We start from the raw sequence: 27,361 nt of genomic DNA, 5'->3' as shown, positions 1-27,361 counted from the left end.
ATGTTTACTGCCGGCTGTGGCTCTGCAAGCTCGCCAACATTTCTTATGATGTCAGCATCGCATTATCATATTTAATCAGCCCCCAGCAACCCGTGTTAAATGGGTGGGGGATTGAAGTGGCCATTGCCGTAAAGATGATTTACATCACAAACATGAAAATCAGGATATTTATAGACCCGTTTATGGAGTGGAGTTCAAGATCTGAAAGCTCTGTCGGTTTGTTTTTCGATAGCATTTTATTTAATTGTAATCCTTTTTTTTTTTTTTACAATGACATACGTGTTCTGCAACCCTTCATCAGAAGTTGCATGGCAGTAAACGCAACTCCTGTTAAAGCATTTACAGTAAAAGTTTATCACATGGAAGGCATGCACAGTGGAAGTGCATGACGTTGACGGAAGCAAATTACTCAGGTTTTTTTTTTTTTAAAAAACAAGCATGGTGTACAACCAGGAATATTTACAGTTGTGACCATCCTTGAAGTAAATTAACTTGTTGATTGAGAAAAAAAAAAATTCATCATGGACCCAGCATACAGACACACACACACACACACACACACAGTCGCAAACTCACACACAACATTTTCATTAAATCCATCTCTTTTCATTGAGAGATACCCCAAACACTGACTTGCACTGTATTGCAGGTTGTGTCGTGAAAAGCACTTACAGTAAAAAAAAAAAAAAATACAAAACCCAATACATTTTTTTTTTTTCCATTGATGACTGGCCATGTGATCCTCAGCAATTTTAAAGATATTCTCATGTAACAACTGCCCCTACTGATGACTACATTCAAAAATGGATCAAAACGAAAGCCACCTTGTACAAAAGGAAAATAAAGCAATTATGGTATTAAAAATAAGAGTACAGTGTAAATATATATTCATATTTATAATTTTCTAACTGTATTTACAAGAATAGACTGAATGATGCAATGAACCGTGGTGCTCTATGTCCCTTGGTAGTGTTTTCTCTGGATTTGGTCTGAAAAGCAGAATAGTCCTTCACTACTGATGAAAACATAGAGGGGAAAAAAACAAAAACAAAAGTGTGATATGATCACAGTGGGTCCTTTCCATTCTTCTGAACCACGGAAGGGTCCAAGTGGAGAGAAGAGTGGGTGTCTGCTCCTTTTTTCTGACACCAACAAGCTGCCACTCCCCATTAATACAGAGTGCCCCATAAACACTGTCACCGCTGAGAGCTGGGAAAACTGCTGCACACTTCAGTCCGTGTGATCCAACAAGTTCTGCAAGGTGACTCAGAGCTCCTTTCTCACAGAGCACCAGTGTTTTTTTAGCTTCATCTCTGGGAATATGGGGAAGAGTCCTACCCCACGAGGCAGGGAGCGGAGAAAATGTCAATGTCAATGTTTAAATGGAGAGATGAGGTATCAGCGTTTCTTAATGGCTGCCCCGTTGGAGTGGGGAGGGAACTTTGGCAGGCACGGTTCCTCGGCTCCAGCGTCGTGGGAGAAGACAGAGTCCTCGCCGGAGGAGCAGGTGGAGCTGCGGGTGTCGGGGTAGCTGGGGGAGTATTGGTCCAGAGGCACTGAGAGCTCCAAATACTCCTGTAGGCACAAAAGGAGAAAAGAATATCAATATTTTGAATCCAAAAACAGACATTTCTACTTAATCTCTGCATTTGAGGAGAGGAAAACCGACCTGATTGGACGTCATGGCCAGGCAGCGATCTAGATCCTCTACCAGCTGTTTGAATGTGGGTCTCTGAGAGGGCACAGCGTGCCAGCAGTCCCTCATCATCATGTACCTGCAGAGATTCACAGCATCAAAGTCAACCTTTTCTGCTTTTGATTATCTTTGATTGAATTTCTAAAAAATAAAAACTTTGAAAAAGAAAGTTTAATTCATGTGAGGAGCAGACAAATCCATGTCATCTATGTTCCATGCGTAGCTCCCTTCACACAAACAGTCCGGTTAAGCCCTACGTTGCTAAGTAACCTGGAATTTGTCTGATATACAAGAACAAGGGTAATATAAATAAAAATGTTTAGGGGGCAAGCATGAGACACGGCAGTGACGATGCTTTGTCTTCACTTTCTAGTCTTGCAGATTGTCTGGTGCTATTAAAAGCAGAATATGACTCCTTCAAATACCATCTCTTTTCAGATTTATGTGAACTAAATGTTTATATATGCAACTTTTATTCAAGTTAAAATTTATCATAGATATGGCCTTGAAAGTTATCATTTCACACTTTGTTATGCCTAGTGAACTGAAAGATCTTTTTCAAAATGGCACATTTAAATTTGGTCACTTATTTACGTTATTTGATTTTTCTTCAACAGGAAATTCAAGAGAAAAGGATAAAGAGAGAAAACAGTGATGCAAACATGTTGGATTGTAGGTGTGCAATGTTCCCTTACAGCTCGTGCGTGCATGTTGAGGGCTTGTCCATACGGTGACCTTCCTTCAGCAGCTTGAACAGCTCTTCCACTGGGACGCCGGGATATGGAGAGCCTCCCAGGGTGAAGATCTCCCAAAGCAGCACCCCAAATGACCAGCTGCAGACAGAACCACACACCAATAAATGTCTTCCTCACGTTGCAACAAGACTGAATTGGAAATGTAAGGGCTCGTAATACTCACACATCACTTTGGTGTGTGTATATTCGGTCGAACAGAGCCTCGGGAGCCATCCACTTGACTGGTAGACGACCCTGTGGGAGAGGTCTGCATGTTACAACCAGCCACAGCACATTTTCACATTTATAAGTGACATTAATGGAATGACAGGAGGACTCACGTTGGTGGTCTTCTTGTAGTAATCAATGTGGTGGATATCTCTTGCCAGCCCGAAGTCAGCTATTTTCATCACGTTGTCCTCAGTTACCAAAACATTGCGGGCGGCAAGATCTCTGTGGATGCACTGTACAAAAAAAGACTGACATTACTACAATTAAACCATGTGTCAAATACAAAAAAATAATCTCTCAATAATGAGTGCAAACTCTTTTTCAAAACAATTTCAGAGAGGTGCTGCTGCTTTTGTTGACTGTGTATAAGTCACAGACTGGCTGAGAATGTCTATAGCTGTAAGTTGTGGTTACCTTCTTAGAGGCCAAATACTCCATGCCTCGAGCCACTTGGTAAGCACAGGACACCAGGTCTTTGATGGACATGTTCTCCACAGGAACCTGGTCTGGGTTGTAACAGTACTCCATGCCTGGTGGGCGTCGTTCCCTCAAGTACTCCCTCAAGTTGCCCTTGGATGCGTACTCTACTACCACATACAGAGGACCTGGAAACAAGTAAAACAATGTTAGAAGAGATCACTTTAAAACAATGCCACGTGACTAAACTGATACATCTGAAGTATGTCAGAACAGTGCTGATACAAGTACTGAGGAAAAAGTAACAGTAGCAGCAAAGATCTGAATATCACTTGGTGCTGGCAGGACAATTATGCAGTAAAAGCAATGTGCTCATTATGAAATATTATTTTAAAAACTGAAAACATGTCTGATGGAAGCAAAAAAGGTCACAAAGTCGTGAAAATCGACATGACGTAATGTGAAAATTTGATACAGGTCCAGCTAACAGTTTAAGATCTGGGGTTACAGCCAAGCAAATGGAAATGAGCTGTACTCACTGGTAGAGCTAATAAATACTTCAACAGATAAGTGCATTTCAAAGTTATAACAGTTGGTAAAGGTGGAACGAAAAACGTTACTTGTCAGTGTGAAGGCCAAAGAGTAATGTTCAACACATGGTCATTAGAGGTTAGCTTTCCTTAATGTACCGCCTCAGTGAAAATCTAATTTTTAAACTTGTTATCGTGCCCATTTTAAGCTTGTTGTATGAAAAGACAAATAAGTAGTCAACGCCACATGGCTGAGTTTGAATAGGGAAAAAAAAACTGATTCAGACAGTCAGGGTTTGTGATGTCACAAACCTAAGACACCAATCCTGTCCAGCTCAATGGCTGGAAAAAGCTTGTTAGCTAGAGGTGGGGCTGTGAGGGTGGGGGGGGGCGAGCAGACAGGGAGCAGGGGCGGGGCCATGTTTGCACAATGATAGATCCCAGTCACAAAACAGGGAAGGGAAGTGTAGAGTTAGATTTAAGCCATTTAAAGCCCATCAGGGGAATTTTTCCTGACATAACTTTGGCATATGTGATTTCGAGGAACAAAGGAGAGTTTTAACATAATAAGCTGCTGGAGGGGAACTTCAAGGTGTTGCATCAGGGATGACTGGTGAGAAATGGTGGCAGCTGTGGGTGATTCAAACTATGAGATCAGAAGCTGGCATCAGAATCATTTCTCATGCTTTCTCAAGCTCAATGTGGCGCTGTGGGTCAGAAGTGTGTGTTGGTAGGGTCAGCAGCAGGCCCCCCTGTGTCTGGTCTTACCGTCCTGTGTACAGGCTCCCAGCAGATTAATGATGTTCTTGTGCTTGCCAATGATCTTCATCATCTCCATCTCTGATATCAGGTCCGACAGGTCTTTCTCTGTGGCATCAGCTGCAGGAAGAAGGAAATAAATCATGAGTAATTAGCTGATGTGCTGTTCCAACAAGGACTCACAAACATCACAGTGAAGAGGATGTACACTCCTGCAGAGTCTGGCTCCCGTTTGTCTTGAAGAATGCTCCCTTGGGAAAGGCACTTCAACTACTTCCTCTGCAACCTCACTCCATTTGTGCATTTGAATAAACACTTCTTTAATATGGGATGTCAAGGGTCCTCGTAAATTTTTACTCTGCCCTCATTTGCATGGTGGCTGGGATCCAAGGTCTCTTAGTGTCTGCTCATCAGTGTGGGAGACGTTTTCCTAGAGCCTGGACTTAAGGCGTCCATTAAATTCTACACAAGACTTTTCCTCTCTGAAAACTTGATCCACCAGATCTAATTACTCTCAGTATCCGTCAATCCATAATGACTGCACACTCACATGACTGAGATCCAACTTACATTTCAACATTTTCACTGCAACCTTGGAAACCCGGTTGGGCTTCTCTTTGTCGAGACCCAGCACCTCTCCCATCACCACCTGACCGAAGCAGCCTTCACCCAGCGGCTTCCCGAGAACAAGTCTGTGAGGGTAAGAAAACACAAGAGACAACAGTTGACAATCAGTGGAGTCTGTATTATGTGTGTAATAAAGTTTGGCACTTTGATTGGCAATTTTTGATGCTCTACTTCCAAGGTAATGTTTCTTATTGGCAAGAGAGGACTAGCCGGATGCATGTGCTCCCCGAGCACCCTTCTAGTTTAACACTACATAATGTAGAAGTTGCCTTGCACAACCACCTCTACATGTGTTTTTTGAGGATGAGTGAAATAATCTTTGAACTTCTGTCCCAAGCAGAATAACTATTTTGTTCCTTTCAGAAGATCCTTTTCTAGCCACTAGGCTGTTGTCCAGCACGTACCTGCTCCGGGACAGCTCCCAGCGGGGGTCTTGGGGCAGTTCATACTCTGACACCCCTGACAGCATTGGAGATCCACTGGAAGAGAGGCGGGAGGGGCGAACCAGCATCACTCCAGAGTGGATGGAGGAGCTGGAGTCCACAGACACCTGAGGTAAAGAAGACTGAAATTACTCCCCTCATAATGAAACAGACACCAGCTGCTTATTTAGTCAACAGAGTTCAGAAGATGAATGCAATCTAAATATCTATAAGTATATATATATGTAAAGCCCACCCACAGCACTCTGATGTGCCCTGCCCATGGAGTCTAACCATTCCTTGGAAACTTACCTTCTGCACAAGATCTCAAGTCTCTACAATCAACCTGAAAAGCTTTATGAACTCACGCTTTTAGTTTTATGAGACGATTAGCCGCTGTGAAATTTTGTAGGGGAGTTAAACAAGTCAAATACATAGTAAACTTTGAATTCATAAAATTCTGAGAGGTGGCAGAAAGAAGAGGTGAAAAGGTATAAATGTTCCAAACCCCCTATCTACTTTCTGTTACCTGTCTGCGCAGAGGGATGCTTTTGGCCAGCTTGTGGACAGCCAGCTGGCTGTTGAAGTCACTCTTCTTCGAGGAGGTGCGAATCTTGACGATAATGGCGATGGCAATCATGATGGCGATGAAGAAGAAACCCACGCAGTAGATGACCACCTCCAGGTAGGTGTGGCTGGCCGGTGGGTAGTGTGTAACAGCTAGGTGAGGGGGGGGAACGCAAGGTGAAAGGGGGCAGGGAAGGGTGGGGTCAGCTGTCAGGCATGAACTCACTTTTACATACACAAACACACCAAACATACCCATGCTTTCACGCACATAGAAACACAAATACAAAACTGGTCCACAAAACTGGTCCACACAACACACACACACACAGCTGCCACAGTTAAAAACCAGAGCCTTTGACACAGACACTTATTGGAAGTGAAGTCCTTGTGCACAGTTTAGCTCTACATTTGTTGTCTGAGTGAGAAGTGGTCATAGGCTCCATCCCCCCTATTACATATTAGTTTTACTACGCATCCCTGTTGTAACATTTACTCCTTCCATCCACACGAATCCACAGTTTTCGAGCGCCTACAATAAGAAGTGTGGAAATATTGCTTTGCAGTTTTAGTTTGGAAATGAGGATGCATTCACTTGCTCATTGGTTCTTATCCCTCATCTTACTTTTCACCATTACCATTGCTCGTTCTTTGTATTTTCTTCAACAGAGCAACATGGTTAACAATCTGCTTCCTGTTTAAACCAATGCGCACAAGCCCAGGGTATGTGAATGATAATGTACTTATCAGGTGTATTAGTATGGACGGAGAAATGCCTTTATAATACTGAAATGTATTAGGATGGATGCAGACCTAATCTCTTTGAATCACTACTAAACCCAGATTCTGCAGTACACAAGCTAACAGTGTTTGATTTAGAAAAATGTTTTAATTACAAACATATATATCTGATTTGCTTATGTTAGTAAGTAATGGTTAAGTTTAAGTGTGTATCAGTGTGCAAAGGATCTGACTTTTAAACAATCAACACTTTACACACACGGTTTCAAACACTGAAAATAATTTTCTACAACAATCCAGCTCACAGTTCATGTCTAAATGTAGGTCTAACTTCAAAGCATGAGCTCATACAGTAGTTTAAAGTCCCCATATTATGCTTTTACGTTTTTTTTTAATATAGTGCATCATCGCTTTTTGTGAATGTAAAAAGTCCACAGCAAAGCTGTCACACAGAAGACATTGCTCCTGAAGAGCCTAGAACACCTCGTTTGTATTCTTTGCTTTTTAACATTAAGCGTCAAAATCACACAACATGTAACATGTCTGCCAATCAGCTAGCTTGACATTAATTGGTGAGGCGGAGCCATCGCCCTTGTAACCGTAAATAAATCTATTCTGGTTGACTCCCATGTTAAAATAATAAACCTGTAAATTGACAAAATATGGGTACTTCAAATCACTGTTTGATATGTCTAATTTATCATTTCCTTCATATTGTATTTTTAAAAGAGTTGTGTGTTGGTGCTGGTAATGTAAACAACATATTTATGAGTTAAATTATATCATAAAACTGCTAACATGTAAAAATAAACTAATCAATTCAGATCTTGTTTTTTTCCTCCCATTCAATGAAAACACCAACGTTTATTCATACCAACACTGGGGGGGTAACGGACTCAGTATTTAGGTGAAATAGATAGTTCGGGACATAGCTTGGCTTGGGATGTGGTTTTGAGAACAGGAACTAACTATGAATCTGTTTTTACATAAATCTACCGATGGCCTTAGTTACTATTTGTTTCATTATGCTTTAGTTAATTGTACTTTATATTTATACATTTTAAAAATCACATCTAGTATAATGTTTAACAATACCTTTTAATTCCTGCTGTAAACTGCTGTCATTCCTGCCTGGTGCATTGTTATAAATACTTTCAATGCACATTTTTATTTATGAAACACAAACCTTTGTTCAGTAGTAGATATAAATTCTGGAGTTATTCTAACTTCTCATTTGATTTTACAGAGCCTGAAATTATTCCTTGGTTTTGCATTTTTTAGATCCACATTTATTTATTTATAAATATTACATAATAAAAATCGCTGGAATATTGTTGTCTTATGTTAGTGGGATATTATACCACGCAACTTATTGTGTTGAAAGCAACTACAAGTAGAACAATTCATCCCAAACCAAGGGTCCCCGAACTTACTGAAGTGTGCCGTTCCACCCCAAACCAACACCAGCAACACAAGTGAGCTGCACTTGTGCGAGGAGGCTGACTGACAAGCAGCATGATAATTGGACAAATGCCCATTCCAACCTTCAGGAATGAGAGACATCCACTACAGCGAGCCAATTATCAAAGCCAGCCGCTGTGCTCACAGCAGGAAATGACATCAGTAATACATGTCATTTGTAGCGCTTGTCAAAGGAAATCAGCTTCACACCGAATCAAATGCAAACACCAATTATAGAGCAGAATAGTGGAGAAAGTTCAAAGTGAAATCTGATCAGAGCTGCCAAACAACACTTTTACATAGCACTTCACACACAGTTCAGTGTCTTGCCCACTGAAACGCAGACTGGAGGAGCCTGGGATCGAACCACCGGCGTCCAATTGGTGGACGACCCGCTCTACCTCCTGATAATCTACTTGGCTTAAACAATTAAGTACACATCTATATGAGCTCGTTTTTAAAAATAATGCTCTTTTTTATATGTTGATTTATTTGTATTGATTAACCAGGTAGGAAGACGCCTAATGGGTTGTTTGGCATTCTGAGATTTCATTTAAGAAACAGCAGAGCATGGCCTAGTGCACATCCATCTAGAGAGATGGAGCAGGAGCCATGCTGAGCACAGGGAGAGGGGAGGGTTTAGTAATTATAACTTGCCCTGGCTTCCGTTCACAATTTCTTTACAGAAATAAAGTCAGAAAAGACCTCATTCTGGAAAATGTGAAGAGGGACAGCCAGGCTGGAGTTGGAAAAGGAAATGGTAGAAAATATAGAAAAGAGACAGAACTACTGATACCTTCAAAAACGGTCAACCATGCAGAGTGATGAGAGAACCCGATAGAATTGCCCGCCAAGCAGGTATACTCCCCAGCGTCATCAAAAGACACATTTCTCAGTTGGAGGACTTCCATTTCCTTGTCCGTGGTGTTAAGGCCAGCGGTCTAGAAAATAACAAAGGAAGCAGACCCAACAAGAGGCCCAAGAGGGAAAGAGAACCATGAGTAAAGGATTCTGAAAGAGAGAAAAGGGTGACAGAGGAGCGTTCTCCTCCACGATCCAAAACCATCTGCCAAGAAGGTACCACAGAGAGCCCCCAGGAGAGGACTCTGTCAGGAAGAGCCCTCCAGTATCCGTTAGTGGAGGAGCTGGTTAGGTTAAGTCACATTGGTCCACCCCATCACCACATCAAATACCTCAGTCTCATCTCTACATGCAAGAGATGGGCAACATGGAAAACTCCGCAGCAGAACAGGCCACACTCAAAACTCTCACTCACACTTTTGCCAACTATGTGAGCATCAGACAAACAACAGGAGGTCTGTGAAACATAGGTAAGTAGAGGAGGACAGCTGGAAAAAACAAAAAGGAGAGAGAGAGAGTCTGTGAGCCGCACACTGACGACTTTGAAGGGCAAGGGAGCGAGAGTAATAGAAGAGGATGGCAAGAGAGGCCCTTATTAGGAGGGCACAGGCATGGGGCAGGAATGAGAGCGGGTCCAACATAAACCTGAGAGCGAACACTTTCAACTGTTCTGCTGGGAATTTTCCATAGCGTCATTTACAGTCAGGAGCACTGAGGCAGGAGAGAGGGAGGGAGAAACGAAGGGAGGGAGGAGAGAAACAGCTGAGGTTGTCTCGAGTTATATGGCCCTAGTTTTTTTTCCAGGTGGTCCCAGTAGTGCCTCCACTGTGTCATCCCTGTGCTGCTGCCTGGTGGTGGTGGTGGTGGTTACCTGTGGGCTCATATCTGGTGACAATCAGCCAGGCCGACTGATTGGCCTCTCCTATATAATTGGACACTTTACATATATATTCTCCGCTCTCCTCCTCAGTCACATTGTAGAGGGTCAGCACCTGAGCGTCCGAGCTATTGACCCCAGAATGCTGGAAATACAAACAAGTCATGTGCAGCAAAGACAAAAGGAAGCAGACATAATAAGAGCCCGACCGATACGGCTGTTTGGAGCCTGATGTCGATATTAGAGAGTAAAAACATTGTTTGTTTTTTTAAACTGATATACTGGAAGACATACAAATAAAATGTTAATGATAGCTTAACATGAATGCATATCTTTTCTACATAGTGCATCTATCAGCAAACATGGACACTGATATGTCTGAAAGGCTCATATCTGCCGACTGATAAATCGGCCGGGCTCTAGACACAATATCTTTGGTTTGTGTAGGTTATTTCAGTTACCCTAACGTTTATTACAAATGATCAAATACTGTTGTGCAAAAAGTACTGAACTGAACTGTGTGCCAAGCTTGGTGGAGGGACGAGGCATAGAAGAACCCATTACATTTGTGTGGGGTTATTGGGAGAAATTTCTACCAATTCCTCAGGAAATAATGTGGAAATCTGTGTATAAAAATTCCCTCCAAATCATATTTTTGGCCTTCACAGAAGTGTGCACATTACTGAGTCATTTACAGCATTGGTTATGATAACGTTTAAATCCGAAGTTGTTACTTTTGTAGAAACACATGCAGAAGTTGGGCGTGGGACCGGTCAGAGTGAGCTCCTACCTTGAGGACGCGGACATACGGTAAACCATCAGGACCAACGCGGCTGCCGTTCAGCTCGATGTGCTTCAGCCACTGGATGTGAGGCTGCGGGTCACTGAACACCTTGCACTCGAACTCCACGTCGCTGCCCACTGCTACGGTACGATTAGCTGGTAGACCAGCCTGCAGGATCGGCCTGTGGGGAGACCGCTCTGCAACACAAACAAAAAGGTGCACAAATGTTAGTTTGGTGTAGAGAAGCCAACGTGTAATATTAATAACAAACACATACAATGTGTCATATGTACACACAGCTGACCTATTTTCAAAAATAAAACAAATAAAACCTCTGTCACGTGAAGGCTTTTACTGGAAATTACCAGAGCTGATGGTAAATAAAGAGGGCTGTATAATTTGTTCTGACAATTTAACATGTTACAGATTAGAATTTCTCATTTTAAATGTGGAGACTTAAAAGTAGCTTCTACTTCAGCTATGTGCTGCTTATGTAATGATTAAGTCACAGTAAATGGTCGAGGAAGGTAAGTGTCTCATTTGGAGCCGTTACTGAGAAAAGAAATGTTCTTGTGTCTCCTTGGTGATGACTGATAACTCTCCAATGTAAACTTATGAGCCAAGAGTTTCAACTCAGTCAGTCCCAGGGGACCTTTGTAAGCACTTGTGACAAAAACTCTCCTGTCACTGCTGCGACCTCACAGTTCATCAGGTTCTCGACTTCTGAGGTCATGGCAGAGCTCAGGGGAGAACGGTGACAGAGGAAGTGGGATCGCGATTTCTAAGACCAGTGGTGTTAGACTGAGTCACGGGTCAGCTCCTTGAGGAGTAATCACCTCTCTCCTCAGCATAACCCCATTATAAAACCACAATACAGGATTCATTTATCAAATGGCTGATAAAAAGAAAGTTCACCTAACATGAGAGCAAAAAAAACTGTCACATTTGATTGGTTAGGAAGATATACTGGTGCAAGACAGCTGTCATGAAATCAGGTGATTGAACCATAATCGATATTTGACTGGCAAATCATAAAACATATCAGTTAATACTCACCGACTACATCAAGCTGGTAGGTGTGATTGATGCTGCCATAGTCATTTTCCACCACACAGGTATAGTTTCCCTTGTCAGAGGGAACTACAGACTCCATGATGATGGTCCACACGTGGTCACGGACCTAAACATTTGGAGGAAACGACAAAGGTTTCAGTGGCTGACGTCTAGAACAGCACCTAATAACCAAAAATCACACAGTTCAGACAGAACTCAGTGATCATAGTGCAATTCATATTTTAAATAGGTAATTATAGTTGGATTTGTCAGGCTGAGGGACTTTATCAAACTGGTAATTGTACAAACTGCAGCTGCATGAACAGATGATTTGTTGGTGGCTGTGGATTTCTTCACCAAAACACCTAATCTGTCTGTGCAGCTCGTTTTACTTCCTGTCCATAACTGAAATGCTAAGAATGAGCAAAGCAAAACTGAGAAGCTTTTTTTCTGCACCCGTGATCCCGTTATGAAGTGCAGCGAATTTTTTTTTTTTTATCTTAAAAGCAACAGCTCAGTTCAATGATGTGTGATGTGATAATAACAAAATAACACACCACTCCCTCTTCCTGTGACACCACCCAATGTTTTTAACAGTGGATCTTTGTCCCTACTAACAAAGACCAAAGGGAAAACGGGTAGATGTTTAATATACATGTGCCCCAACATGTCTTATTAGCGCCAACTGATGTCTGGCTCTTTTTTTCCCCGAGACACATTATAATTTTTCTTCCATAAATCTGCCAAGACCAGCAGTGTGTGATTAACCAACCAACCAACCTCTGAGGCAATGGCAACATCAAACATGCATATACAGAGACCGAGCCATACAGTTTGCCTCATTTACTCAAAAACATGATGAGGGAGTCCAGCTGCCGGCTGCCAGATGTGTTGTGCTTGGCTTCATATACATGTGGTCCACATTACTCCCCACCCTCCTGCACGTCTCCATGCAGACGATATGAACAATAGAAGCCCGGCCATAAAAGCAAGAGTGTGGGAGGGATGACAGACGTCCCTGGCCACTGATGCAGACCTTTGCACCTTGACTGAAAAAAACAGCAGCCAGATGGTTAAGTGTGCTGCCTGGCCGGGTGGTGGTGGTGGGGGGCTTGGGGAGGGAAGGGAGGCAGGCAGCTGAGAGGAAACTCCTAAATGTGTCCCAGCTGGGGAGGGAGACGGGGCTGGGGAAGCACAAGACAAGGCTGGACTGGCCTACACATTGACGGGAAGAGCAGATGCCGGGGAAAGGAAGACGGTTGTTTCCTAGTCTCTGTGAACGTGCACATGCATCCCACACCTGTGGCGCAACTGCCAGTGAATACAGCCATTCATAGACAAGTCTCAACTAAGGTACATAAATCATCTACAGCCTCCTAATACATAATGACCAAATTATGTGTTAGGATGATAAGGTTGTGGATTGATACAATGACTGGCCCTCATAACCTTCTTGTGCACGAGAGGAAATTATGTTAAAAAAACTGATTAATTGTTGGTCTCTCAGGGCTCATGGTATCATTTACAGTTAACGAGGGTGATACAATAGATCGAGTCCACACCCATCTCTGCCACACCTCTTCTGAGTAAATCTAGAGACTGGTGTAAACTGTCTTATCAACCATTATAACCTCGCACTTTGTCAGCAGTTAACGTCACATCGGAAACACTGCCCGCCTGGAAATGGAAAGATGCAGACAAAAAGAGTAATCATGCACATGATTTATAACCGATACACTAAGTATCATGGCAAATTTACTGCTGCGCGGATGTAATTACAAGAAAGCCGATGCACTGACACGCAGAATGAGGACAGCCAAAGCTATCTTTCAGCCAAGCGCGCGGCTAGGATTGCCCACCTGGAGGTATTATTCCGTTTTGTGGCGTCGTGTTTCGTCTTGCATTGTTTCTCAGGTTAAATATGAAACTTGCTTCTGCTTTTCATTTGCAGAGAGCGTTTCTTACTCCAGGGAAGACTGTGTAGTGATATAATGTGAGATGAGATCACGGACACATCTTCACTTGCAGGTAATGAGTTCAGAGTGATTCAATAAGAAATGCTTAAGAGGGTGTAGCATCGCTTAGAAGAAAAAGGAGGGAACACATTTGCGACAAAATATAATTACTAACCTTGAAGCCTCCGATGCGATGGTCTCTCTTGAACTCTCTTCCGTTCTTGTACCATTTCAGAGTAGGAGTAGGGTTGCCGCTGGCCTGGCACCGAAACTTCACCGTCTTACTGGCTGGGACAGCGTGAAGCTTTTTCTCCATTTTTTCTGGATGAGCCCATTGTGGAGCCATTGCTAAAGAATAATATGGGAAAAAACGATTGACAATTCTGGCTTTGAAATAGATGAAAAATAACAGGCCATCACATCAACAGAGTTACACTATTAACTTGATAGTACAGTTAGGAAAAATATTTTCTTTATAGCCGATTATGTGGAGTTTTGAAAATTGATAAATTTTGTTTGATAAATGTCACTTTATTTTGGAAGGATATTGTGCAAAAAGAAATGATGAACTTGATGAATATCAGGATAGATGGTGAAAATGTAGTGAGGCTGAGGGCTGGAATGAAACGTGACCATAAAATATCATTATGCAATTATTTTGTTACCCAATTAGGTTGTTGGGCGTGTTGATAAGGTTGTACTAATATACGTATCGTGTTATTTTTTACATTTTTTTTATGGTTTTGGTCAGGTGTTGTCCACTCCTTGGTGACTTGTGTAAAGTCTTTAAGTTATTCAAATGAAGAAGAAAAAAAAATAAACTGGAAAAAATTATGGCTTTGAAATAGATGAAAACAAATTGTGTATTTTACACATAGAACACACATGCATGTTCACAAAACAGTGTGTTGTTTCTCAAAATAATTATCCTTTTCTTTTTGATGCTGTGGCGTCAAAATTGCCACAGTTGAGTGATATCATGCTGTGTAAATTTCAGGGGGCGATGGAACTCTGGGATTCGGAGCAGACTGGACATTGGAATGCTCGCCACACTTCTTTGTGGGCAGAGCGGACAGTAGCAGCAGGATGATTAAGCCTGAGTGTCTTAATTGCTCTTTGGACAAATTGGAAGATATCTAAGGTTAACCACGGTTAGTCACCACAGGGACGTTCTTCGGATAAAAGCTGTCACTGGGGTAGTGAAAACCCTCTGATTCACAGTGAAATCATTCACCCAAATGGGGGACACACACACACACACACACGCACACACGCACACGCACACGCACGAATCATAAAGCGCTCAAATCACTGACCATCCACGACACTTAGTCATAAGCTGTGACTTTGGGGCGAACGAGTAATGACCGTTTGTTACAGTAGCATGGGCAAGCATTAGTAATGTGAGAGATCAGCACACTTACGCAGCAGTTTCTGACTGCCCAACAGTTTGGACTCCTCTGATGAAGACTCCTCTTCTTCATCATCATCCTCAGATGATGCCAGATCAACTAGTGAAACAGAAAACAATTGTGAGGTCAAAGACAATTTATTAATCATTTATACTGATCATGCAGTATTTTGTGATTAGTAAATCCTTTTTAAAAAGACATAAAAAGAGAAGGGTCAGTATGTACAGTGTGTACATTAAGTGATATGCACAGACTTCGACTAGTGGAGGCGATTCACACCTTTTTCAAATCAACTTTAACTCTTTGTGGTTGCAGATCACGCAAATGTGATCAAAACGTCATAGCGTGAAAATAGTGAAAAGTTAATTGTCTGGTCATAGAGACCATGTGATGTTAAAGACAAAGATACAAAACATTGACATAAACATTTTTACCATTTAAAAAGTAAAATTCAAACTGATCAAAGCATCAATATTTCTCTGTGTTTAGGTGAGAAAACCTAAATACATATTTTCAATGCTTTTACTGCTCAATGTTAATTTGTGATGGTAAAATGATGCTTGTATATGCATGTATACATCAAGACAGAAATGTGATTATTCTGTGACAAAATGTAAAAGTCCCATTTTATCTGCCCTTTACCTGTGACGTTGAAGTAGAGGCTGATGTTGCCAAAGGTGGTGCATGCGTACAGACCAGAGTCCGTCAGCTCCACCGCCTTGATTTCCAGCTGGCCGTTGCGGAGGTGTGTGTGTTCTCCATCGGCTACAACCATGTGGTCTTTGGTCCAGTTGACAGCATGGAGTTGCTCCTTGGCTGAGCAACTAAGATCTAGACGCTCACCAAGGTAGAGCGTGAACAGCTCTGCTTGTGTTTCCAAAAAGACTGCAAAGGAAACATAGCAAATGGTTCTGCTTAGTCAGCTCAGTCGGCTTTTTAACACCAAATCTTAGCAAATATAATACACAATAACAAGCCCCCATGAACACAAAACAACATCATGGGAACAAATTATAATACATACTACAAGGTATTCACAATAGGATACATTCCCAGTCAAATAAAATGCATCTTATCTCTGGTTGAATAAACAGTAGCTGACGGGATACAGAGAGTCTACAATGTTCAAAGTGCTCTCACATAAACAAGGGCTGTATCTTTACGATTAAACACATCACAAACTACTTCAATCATGAAACAGCGTCCAGAAGACAGCAGATAAGAGCTTTCCTGATTTCCTATTCGGCACAACGCCTGCTTAACCTCTCCCAAAAATTAAATCGCATCCCAAATTAGTCAAGGCCCCATCGACAGGCAGGCAGGCAAAGAGGTACTTGGGGGAAGGAAGGTGAAATTCAATTAGAGGGATGAAGAGAGGGGAGACGTCACTGAGTGAGACACCTGAGCCCCCCTGTTCAAAATGACTACATAGTCCGAGAGGGGGAGGGGGTAACTCAGTTATTCTGACACGCTGTCCATCACTGTGGTGTTGTTTTTCTCATTACAAAAGGTGAAGATCGCCACTGGACAACCTGCTTGATATTTGGCCTCTGGGTTCACACACGCAAAAAAAAAAAAAATAACACACACATTGTACACTGTTCTGATGAAGTCAACTGACTTTTGTGGAAGCTAATTAATACTTATTCTCCCTACCAAGTAATTAATTCTGCCCTTTTACCAAAATCAATAATAGACCATCAAAATAGCTGCTTTTATTATTTTATGTGGACTAACTAAATATTCAACTAATCCCTTCAGCTTTGACTTAGTGCTGTGGCATCTCTGAAGAAATCCCCTGTTGCAGCAATGGAATAGAAAATGTGTCATTAGTGTCCAAATGGTTACGACACATGAATATTGCTTAGAAAGGAATTCTGGTACATTTCTTCCCTATCCTGTATATGTATTTATTACTCTGCATGTATTTCTTGATATTTGTTTTGAATTCCTCCCCCATCGTTTTATTTACATGGTTTAAGGGCAGTTTCATAGACCGATATAGAGGTGAGACCACCCTCGTGTGAGGTCATGTCGATGTTGCCTTTGATTGCCTCTATTCCCCCTGGGACTATCGGGAATTAAACCCTTTACACAAATGTAATTGCTGATAATGTATGAGCTGCATTGTACTGCGTTCGGTGAACTGTCTGTTTAGATTGTATTTGTAATTTTGTGTTTTACAAAACAAGTATTGAAAAATGTGTCATATGACTCATCCTTCTTTGTTCAGCTTTGTAACAAGAAAACCTGAACTCGAAAATCTAATTCCATAGTGGTGAGCAATCCCTCAAAATGGGATCAATCGGGGCTCACTGTGTGTTTGCAAGTGCACGTCCTCACAACAGGAAGCACATCTATATAGCATAACCTCAGGACAACACTAGCAAACCTGACTAATCCCTCCCACCATCACAACAAAGGCATCCACACAATAAAGGGGGAAGAGAGAGCAGGGCGAGCGAGCCAGTGAGCATGTGCACAGGAGCAAGCAGGAGAGGGCCTGCAGCGGCAGGTTCTAGTGCCAGTTGCTATGGTGACCCCACTTGGGCCTAGTAAAGGTATTTCCTGGATCACATATGTCTGACAGGCCCTTAATCCCAGAAGGAAAAGGGGCCGGGGGGGTAGGATCAACTTTCTCCTCAAAAACAAAACTAAAAGGGGGTGAAAGCAGAACAGGCATTTAGTGATGGGCTACAGCTATCCAACCTGGACACGGCCGTAAACACCAGGTCTGTGCGTGTGTGCGTGTGTGTGTATATGTGTGGTTTCTGTCCCTGCCCTCTAAATGGAGATGCCAAAGATAAGACTGTGTCAACATCCCAGCTGTTAATCTGGCTGCAGACATCATAAAACGCCCATAAAAGCCATAAAATTTGCTTGTTGCTTTATTGTCGGCCATTTGTGCTTCTGTGACAACCTACTTAAGAACTAACGCAGAATATAACAAATATTGTCAAACAAACCAAGCCACTGTCTAAAAAACAGACAGAGCTCAAATTTGCCTGACTCCCTCAGTGTAGAAAATACTTTGTTCACTCAGTTTATTTATTTTCATCTCTTTATATGGAGCTGGTGGCCAAGTTCCCAACATTTCCTTTGGAGCTGAGGAGGTTTCATCTCCGTTAATCCTCCTGCTGCTATAACTGGATTAAGAACCATATTTTCAGAAAGCAATCCATCTGGAATGGTCTTGCATGTGTTCTTCCAACCATTTGGAAAAATTGATTGACATCATTTATAATCAGCCTAATTACATAAATCGTGAAAAGAATGTTGTTTCAGACGAAAGCTTCGAGAGCTTTTTAACCCGGGCCGGGGGGAAAGGTCACTAGTCTGTAAATGCAAGATCAACTAAAAGGAAGAGTTGGCGCCAGTCTATGGAACCTACTTTGGCGAAAAAGATAGGAAGCAATATGCCGCGTGAATGACTTCTGGGATTTCCTGCTCTCACAGGAGTGATGGTTGAATGCAGTGAAGTCGGACCGGTTCAGGCTCTGCTGTGGCACACAGAGGAAAAAGGGGCTATGGCAAGTTTTCTTTGCTGATCTGACCATACCAGAGTGAAAGGATGGGTGACGTGTAGAGGGGATTGATAAGAGACAAAAGACAGGACTGGCAGGAAGCAAGAGAATAGGACAATGCCTATTAGCAAGCCCCCCTCCAAAAAAAAATTCACTGAGCGAGTGTCCCTCCTGAAAGCACTCCAGTGGAGGACCTTTTCATTCCTAAATGAGCCGCTGGCAATCAGCATGGATTAACACTTGGGAGCTACAATGATTACTATGCAGTGCAAAGCTCTTCCACTGTCATTCAAACAAGTTCAGCTACACTTAGACTTACATTATGTCTTTAATGGACAAACAAGAATGTTTTAAATGAATGAAGCTGTGCTGCTTCTTCCATTTGCTCTGCGTCAGTTTTCATTCATTCATTCATTCACTAATTTCTACTTCTGAAGTTGCCCTCCAGTTGCCCAGTGTTCATACTAAAAGATAAAATAACCTTTGGTCTACTATTAATGAAAATATAAGGGATAATATTGCCCCATCACAATATAATGTAATTGACAGATGATGGTAGTTAACCTTCAGCTGAGATTACTTCTGACAGGCAGCATGTTATATTGGTCTGGTGTTAACCCTTAAATTTACAGTCTGTTCTCAAAGAGTCAGCGAGGCTGTGCTCCACTGGGGCCCTGCTTTTCCTCTGAAAAGAGTCCGTCTCAGGACTGTGGCCGCTTCAACTCTTATGAGCCACACACTAAAGGGTCAGTGGCTCTGCTACTCTGACTGACAGCAGAAATCCACTGGGATATATCTGCCTGACATTTCACTATCACAACCAAAAATATACAGAAACGTTTGAATGTTTCTGATAAAAAAAACAAAACAGTTGAGTTTCTCCAATCTGTGATCACAACAACAAAAAGTTAAACGGGCTGTAATCATTTGAATGGCTGTGCATGTGGCCCCTGGAATTATCCAATGAGCTGAATTTGTTCAGTGAATATTCTTTTCTTATGTGAACAACACACAACAACACCCTCCTAAGACCAACAATGAAGCGCGCATAAAACACGGCCATTTCCATATAACTATTTTGTTTCCTCACCCAAGACAAAGAGGAATGCAACCAAATGCTTCTGCTGTGATTGTTTGTCGACAGCTGAAGCTATCCGTCACCCAGCAGGGAGGTAGGGGGGGGAAAGTGTAGCATTCCCAAGCACAAGCCAGCGGGGGAGCAGGAGGAAAAGCACAGAGGCGCATAGATAGTACCTGGCCATTTGGTGATTAAGAACTGTGGAGTGTAAATGCATCAGACTTCCCCCACCCCTGTGAAAATTTATGGCTCACCTTAGAAGACAAACATTCTCCTCAGAAACACTATCCTTGAGGATAGGGGGGCTTAAAGTAGCATATTCTTTCCTTTTTTTAAAAAAACAGGCTAAATTATAGTTTCCCTGGCAGTTAACTCCTCTCTCAGTGACAACAAATACCTTTTCATTACAAAAAGGAGGAGAGGAGCGGGGACTGCTAGGTAGTGGGGCTGCCCTTGGGCTGCACATGGGAGTCATTTTCTCCTCCCTGTCCCACTGTTGGCTTAAACACAGCCTCACCAAGTTTATTTTAGGGCTTACAGCTCAAGAGAGACCCTCTTGCTTAATTACTCTAATTATAATGCTGAGCTTTATCATATTCTTTTGCTGCTCTCCACTTCCGACTGCAGAGTGTAAACATCCAAACCCATCTGCCCACAAGCCCAGGCAGCTATTACACCGCTGGACTGAATCCAAGAGACACATTTTTAAGGATTCGATTTCAGTGCCTCATTCCCCTTTTCAGAACTGAACTTGTGTAGCAGCCAAAACCAGAAAATCTTAGAGTTGTTCTGTCCCTGTTAAGAGCAAAAAAAAAAAAAAAGGTTTGAACAAAGTTTTGTAAAAAAGTTAGTTTTCTCAGTAACCCATTTCTAATAAGTTCAGGGATTTGAATAAGCTCAGTAAGGACAGGAAAGGGGGGAAAGTTTTTTTTAAAACTAATAGTCAGAAACAGAGTTGTGCCACATTCGACAGATTCCAGTTCACTCAAACAACGTCAGACTCAAATGGAGTTGGTTGTGGAAACAGTGACGCTACAAAAGGAGCGACTTCACCAAAGCCTGGAGTGTGTTAGGGTTACATTCCTGCTCCAAGAACAAAGCTTTGATTATCAATGGACTGTTTCTCAAGGCAAGAGTCAAGATAAAACAGACTTAATAAGTTTATTAGTTCAAAGAGTTACACCATATTTAATAATACTACAATCAAAACTAAGAAAAACAGTGTTCAAACGCAGTGGTAGTAGCTTCAAGTTATAGAGCCAACTTACCTTCATCAGTGTTGGCTGGTCGACCCTGGGTCCTTACAATTTGGGCAAATAAAGCCAGAAACAGAAGTAAACTTTGCCTCATCAGCATCCTGCTGAGGGAGCTACAACCTTTGGCTTCTCTGCGACTGGAACTCCATTCAGACCTTTGGGGCATCAGCAGTGGGTCATTCGCAGTGCTCAGCTGAAAAACAAACAAAACAGAAAATGAATGAATAAATAAATAAAAACAAACAATTGCATGACCACGTGAAAAAGCCTCATGTCTTCATGAGGTGGTTTTCAGTCAGAAAAACGATACGCAATAAGTTAAAGAGGAAGCTGCTGGAGGAAAATAAACTGATATGAGACAGAAACGGGGCCAATTAAAACCTTCTATGTGCTGCTCAGTGGAATATATTCTCTGTACGCTCATTTTGAACTGATGTGTTACGTGACATGGAAATTCCTTCCTCGTCTAAAAAGAAGAGGATATTCTGTTCAAGGTAGGAACTTCAGGATTTAGGGCTGCTTGTACAAAACCACTGATAAGAAGCCCCTGAGCACCAGCCTCACTCTGATATCTCAAAGAAAATAAAGAGCGCCATGCTCAGTTCTTTGGAATGAAACATTACATTTTCAAAACTTCAGAGTCGCCATCAAAGTTTGAGCACATAAAAGACAGTCACCACACTCACACGCTGCCATTTAAAGTTTCTTTATTTTTATTTTGGAGTTGAAGGGTGTACAGTACCCTCCGAAACGGTGCAGAGAGCAGTGGGTGACCCTCACTTGCACATCTGCTCGCATCATCACCTCTGCATCTGGCCACAGAGATTAACACTTGCCCCTAACCCCCATAACCCCCCTTGAGGAATTTGTTTAAGGCCAAAAAAACTACAGCCTGCCACATGACACCCTTGTAGAGAGAGACCGCTAGACCCCATCATTTCCACGCTGAGAGATCTATCACCTAACAGTTGGTTTTGGTCCCTAAGCCTAAAATGACCCCCCCCCTGCAACCATTTGCTCCCATGAGCTGCCAAGAAGTGTCAAACAAATGCTGTTATTAGAGTTTCTTCACTCATCTTGATTAAGACCTGGGAATTCCGAAAAGAAGAAATCTACATTACCAAGAATGAATCCAAGATATCAATCCAAGTCCATTCTGCTAGACTACCACAACAAGAGTCACATGTGAGTCAAAGCAACCCCAACATGGCTTACGTTTTCACACAACACCATGTTCAGATGCAGCTGTGTTTTCTTTTAGGAGGTAATCACTTGTGTGAGCGATCATCACTGAAACCATCATTGTGTTCTGCTCAAAACCAATTCAATTTCTCTTTCCAAGAATGGTCTAGTGTTCTAGCAGCTGAGCTGGGTCAGGGGGGTCCGAGGGGGATAAAGAAGCTTGGTCATTGCAGCTTTGTATGCAGTGAGTCAGTGTTTGGGAGGGCTCCAAGAAAAGTTTGCCTGCTGCCAGACAGAAGGAACAGCAAAGAGCAGCCGACAGAGTTCCCCGTCTCAACAGCCATCAATAATTGAAACAGGAGGAAGTTGCTTCTTTAACGTATGACACAACGCTTTGTCATACAAAAACATACTTGCACTTTGTCTTACTATCCACATACACACAGCAAGATTAACTCGAACTTGTTAAGTCTGAACAGAGTAACCCACATAATAACAGGCAGCTACTACTCGACAGCACTGTTCATTCACTTTAGAAGAAGTTATGGTAATAAATCATAAAACATTATCCGTTTGTGTGTATGTTTGACCCATATTTTAGTGATTGTTATTATTTAAGCTGAAACGATAAATGAGTAGGCTAATATATTGGCTGACGTTAGATTATTGCATATGTACCGGTTTGTATGAAAAGATCAAGAAATAAGACAATAAGATGAAATTGTATTAACTTAGAAAGAGTGTGACCATTACATGTTTTTTTTAACTTTAAAATATCCCACTTTGTATCTCACCAACTTACTCTCGATTATTAAAAGGAAAATCTATGATCATCATTATTATGGGCATATACAATTTATTCTATAGATATCAATGTTGACTGATCAAAATGTACTGTTACTTGTATTTACTGATATTTTTTAATTTCTTAATCAATAGTAAAATGGGTATTTTTTGCAGGGTGCAAGAAGTAAAACTGAATGATCCTTGCCAAGTAGTCTGTATTTTATTATGTGAATTTTTTTATACACAATAGCAGGTGAAGCATTATTTTGACTTTGTTTTTTTAACTAGCAAAGTAACAGAGCACACTTTCTGAGTTACAGTAATGGCATGAATGAAGATGGGCCCAGTTCATAGCTGGCATTAACAAGTGTCTTGGTGAGCTGATCATAAGTGGACAGCTGTAAATACATGAGTGAATGAACCCAAGACACATTGAGGAAACACAACAGCTACAATTAATTGATTGGTCAAGGTAGGTGGAAAAAAAAGTGTACATTTATTCACTTCCAATGTAATATAAGTATCTTGGGACCGAGAAGCAAGTCTAAAGCCTCAAATGAGACCAAGACCGACACCAGCTCATAACTTTAACGTTATGAGGAAAGGGGTGTCTCAATTTTATTTCCAATGTGTTAAGAAAGAACTAAGAAATAACCCTAATAACAGTTTCAACTTCAAAAACAAACATTCTGGCTAAAAAGAAACTGTTTCAGCTAATTTGTTGGGTAAGAAAATATGTACAAAATCACATTGGTAAAGTCCTCTCTGCCGTTCAGAGAAGAAAACATTTCTCTGAAAATCTGGCAAATAAATGGGGTTAAACTAAACTGATTAGAAGATGCAAGACACATTTAGCTTTTCTCATTATACAAAGACAAAAGGTTACAAGCCTAACCCATAACATGACCTGCACCGTAATTACTGTTCACCACCATCCATGCATAAAATTCCTCAGCTCCCGAATTCTGTAGCCCCCTTCCCAGCTAAAGTCTGAACTCACAGCCAGCAACAGGCCCGTCTGCACACGGCTGCAGTTCAGCGGAGATAAGAGCATCAGACCTTATCCCCCAAGGCTAATGTTTTCACAAAAACACACCTTTTTCTCTCTCCTCGCAGCCTCACAATGTGAATCAGTGGTTCGCCAGCAGCGTGCCACGGATGGAGATCGGGTGTCGTGAGATTACACTCAAATGTAAAGACAATTAATGTCAAGCCATATGACACTGTGCCATTTGGTTGACACTCGGATCCAGGGCGATTTTCAGTAAGTTCAGCTCTGTTCAGTATGTGTGTGTGTTTTCAAATCTGAATGTTAAATCAAGAAAGAAAACTGATCTGAATCTGGAGTTGTTATGAACATACACAGGAAGTGTGGAGTATCTTAATATATTTTGTTAATTATCAGACACGCAGCAAATCAAATTCCAAAAACGCACCTCAACTTCTAGTAAACAATAACAATATTTATGAACCATGAGTGACTCCCGTTTACTTACACTCACAAAAACACTTTTTCTGATTGATTAAACTGTAATAAACAGAATTATACAGCTCTAGTGTCAATCCTGTGCCAGGGGAGCAGTCTAGTAAATTAAAGGGCAGGACTATTCCTCACTTCCCATTATATGGTTCAGGAAAAAAAAACTTGTGATGTCCCTGTGGACATCACAAGTTCTTCTCTAAACCATCCATCTTCTTTACCCTCTCCCTCTAATGACATGACATTTGGAGCTTTATATATTTAAAAAAACATATGGTCTGAATGCTCAAGACCTCAGACTTCAGGACAGATGTAATGATAGCTGTGCTCTGAGGATTCAAAATAAGGGACTTGCTGCACCACATTTCAGAATAAGCAACAATGTTAATTGAATTTTAGACCTTTATTGATCACGTTTGATAGTTTTGTGACATATGCACAAGACAAGGACTTGGATCAAGCTGCAGACTTACAACACAAATGGTTACACTCCTGCCAACTTATATCAAAAGAGAGTGTGGAAAGACGTGGAGTGGATCCATGAGGCCAAGATCCTTGGTAGAAAAAGGAATAACGTCCACAATGTGCAGCTTTGGAGGTTTTAGCCCTGGTGTGAGAACTATTGATCCAGCTCAGATATACGATCTGAATTAAAGTTATGACTTTAGATGGAAAATGTAGGCAGTTTTAACAGGACTACAGGCAACATGTAGGCCTTTCACCTTACCCTCTCATTGTCAAGCTGAGAGAGCGCACGCATGAAACATGGCCACGAGAAAACAAAATACTCATGTAAACATTAGTTTTTTCCAAATTCCAGAGCACAGCAAATATTTATATAAGCAAGAAGGGGTGGTCGATTGTGAGCCATAAGATGCGTGTCCATTTAAAAGCCACGTTTTTCATTTTCTCCCCGGGACAAGATGTTTCTCAATAAAATCATCGCGGCACATGAGCTAACCTCGGCGTGGGCAAACATTAAAGGAAAATCAAAGGACAAGGAGTAAAAACGAGAAGAACTCACCTCACAGACCGGGGGCTGTGAAACAGACTGCTGGGCTCAGACAGGACGCAGGAACACTTCCAGAAAACAGTACATCCACATTTAAAACGTGCGGAACAAACGTATTCCCAGCTATCAGCGTTTAGCTAATAAGTTTGCGAATATTTTTCACCAAACTTGAGCGGCAGAGGAAAAGAATGTGCGTCCCCCCCCCCTTGCGTCCAAAACCAAGCGGATAATCAACAGAGCGGGAAAAACTTAAACAAAAATAGTTACTTACAGTTAATTAAAAAAAAAAACTTTGAAACATTGGGGGACTGTTTTCTCCAGAAGCTTCTTTATCCCCCCCGAGCAGACCTGACCAGCCGGAGCAGCTCCGGGAGAGCAGCCAGTGCTTCAGCCCCTTTATCCCCAACACGTTCCGCTCACGATGAAACCAAAGTGTCCTCACCTCCACAAACTGAGAAGTCAGACTCCTCCAACTCGCTCTAACACAGAGAACCAGCCGTGTTGTATTCCTACGGACAGGACGGCTCTACGGTGAGCCCTAGAAAGTACCGAGGACATTCCTGTCGGAGAGAGAAACGCTGTGAGACAACGAGAGTCAAGCTGCTCCAGACCTCCCCCCCTTAAATCTGAGAGCGAGAGCATCCTCCGGACCAGCGGCAACACACAGGCAGGGACACACACAGCATCCGGTCTCTGGTTACACAATAAACGCCAACACCAGAAACACCCAGCAAACTGTAAATTGTTTGATTCTAAGAAGCAGAGCTTGGCTGCATACGGAGCTGGTTAATCATATAATCCAGATGATTAGTAATTTCTGCTCCGTGGACAGGACCCAGGACATGTTTAGCCCTGACATGCCCAGAGAGTGCTCATGTGGGCCGGATGGTTGTTGTTGTTGAGATTAAAAATGTTAACAGCTAAGCATCGTTCAGTAAGCATCGTTCTAACAAAAAAAGAGGGCAAATATACATCTATTCTGTTACTTATTCCACGTAAGAACGTGTCTTTTATGCTTTATTTACGTCTTACTTTTACTCAAAGATACAATGTGATTCAAATTCAAAGTTGTGTGTTTCCTTTAAAGACATATAAAAGACACACTATGGGCCTACATGCAATTTATATAAATACAATACAATTTATCTGGAAATGCCTGTTGGCGAGAAAATAGAAAATAAAGTTAGATAAACACAGAGAATATGTGCAGAGTTTACACCTTTCACTACAGATGTGCATATTATTTGTTAAGACATGTACTCGAGTAAGATGCACTGACACAAGTTAATTGCACAAGGTCTCATACGTATTTATTCATTACGTATGAGATATTGGACGCGCCCAACTTCATTGCATTGTCTAATGTGACGAAAGTGAAGCTTTGACTTTGAAAGTCATATCGCCGGAATTCAGGCATTATCCATGCTTTTATTTTCTAACTTGTTGCAGGTCCGCTCCCCCTGCCATCCACAGCACCTCTCCAGCTCAGATTTATCAAGTCTCCTCACCGCGCTCTTTGCATTGTGGGATAGGAAACCTCCACAATGCCCAACCTAGTATTATAACGTCAAACAAACAAAACACTCCTAAATTACATTTCAGCTATCACAGTGGATAAAACTACATACATAAAATACAACTCAGTGCAAACTACAACCTCAGATTTGATCACAAACAAAAACACTATGTTATAATTCACAGGATAGTAAATGTAACCAGGATCCACTTAGGACCTTAGTACAAAGGCTTGATCAACACATTTACTTTGAAAGGACAATAAGGATCACTGAGCATTTAAAAAACAAGTTGTTTTCCTAGTAGAACTTTAACAACTACGTGTTCCAAACCAAAAGTAGAATGTTCTTTGAAAAGCTTATGTATGAGGACAAAGGTTTTTATCAGTGTAAACAGACATG

General features: G+C 41.7%; 1 protein-coding gene across 10 annotated transcripts; it reads right to left on the bottom strand.

Moving 5' to 3' along the window:
* Positions 1–217: 217 nt before the first annotated feature.
* On the bottom strand, positions 218–26,068 carry fgfr1a (fibroblast growth factor receptor 1a). Of its 10 annotated transcripts, none has more exons than XM_035165834.2 (19): positions 25,717–26,068; positions 25,458–25,513; positions 20,998–21,178; positions 15,770–16,012; positions 15,140–15,226; positions 13,891–14,063; positions 11,764–11,887; positions 10,714–10,904; positions 9,918–10,068; positions 5,940–6,136; positions 5,399–5,544; positions 4,938–5,059; positions 4,377–4,487; positions 3,076–3,266; positions 2,772–2,909; positions 2,615–2,685; positions 2,392–2,529; positions 1,670–1,775; positions 218–1,575 (listed from the first exon to the last, which is right to left on the bottom strand). In XM_035165834.2, the coding sequence occupies exons 3-19, from the start codon at positions 21,149–21,151 to the stop codon at positions 1,399–1,401; spliced, it is 2,520 nt and encodes an 839-aa protein (XP_035021725.1). In that variant the 5' UTR covers positions 21,152–21,178; positions 25,458–25,513; positions 25,717–26,068; the 3' UTR covers positions 218–1,398. The 10 variants fall into 10 exon arrangements, with proteins under 10 accessions (XP_035021725.1, XP_035021732.1, XP_035021731.1 ...); XM_035165841.2 differs by having other exon boundaries at positions 2,772–2,894; XM_035165840.2 differs by having other exon boundaries at positions 5,946–6,136.
* Positions 26,069–27,361: the final 1,293 nt, after the last annotated feature.

This window comes from Hippoglossus stenolepis, chromosome 9 (assembly GCF_022539355.2).
Source record: "Hippoglossus stenolepis isolate QCI-W04-F060 chromosome 9, HSTE1.2, whole genome shotgun sequence".
In the NCBI taxonomy this organism is placed as follows: Eukaryota; Metazoa; Chordata; class Actinopteri; order Pleuronectiformes; family Pleuronectidae; genus Hippoglossus; species Hippoglossus stenolepis.
The sequence above is the reverse complement of the archived record's forward strand: the minus strand, read 5'-3'. Positions and strand labels throughout refer to the sequence as shown.

What these genes read in the sequence shown, in the direction of transcription:
- fgfr1a (XM_035165834.2), bottom strand. Translation starts at nt 21,151, where the DNA reads ATGCCCCAAAGGTCTGAATGGAGTTCCAGTCGCAGAGAAGCCAAAGGT. An exon ending in CTCTGCGCAGACAGGTAACA is followed by an intron (nt 5,545 to 5,939) that starts GAAAGTAGATAG and finishes TCTTTACCTCAG; the next exon opens with GTGTCTGTGGACTCCAGCTC. An exon ending in ACTACAAGAAGACCACCAAC is followed by an intron (nt 2,686 to 2,771) that starts GTGAGTCCTCCT and finishes CCTCTCCCACAG; the next exon opens with GGTCGTCTACCAGTCAAGTG.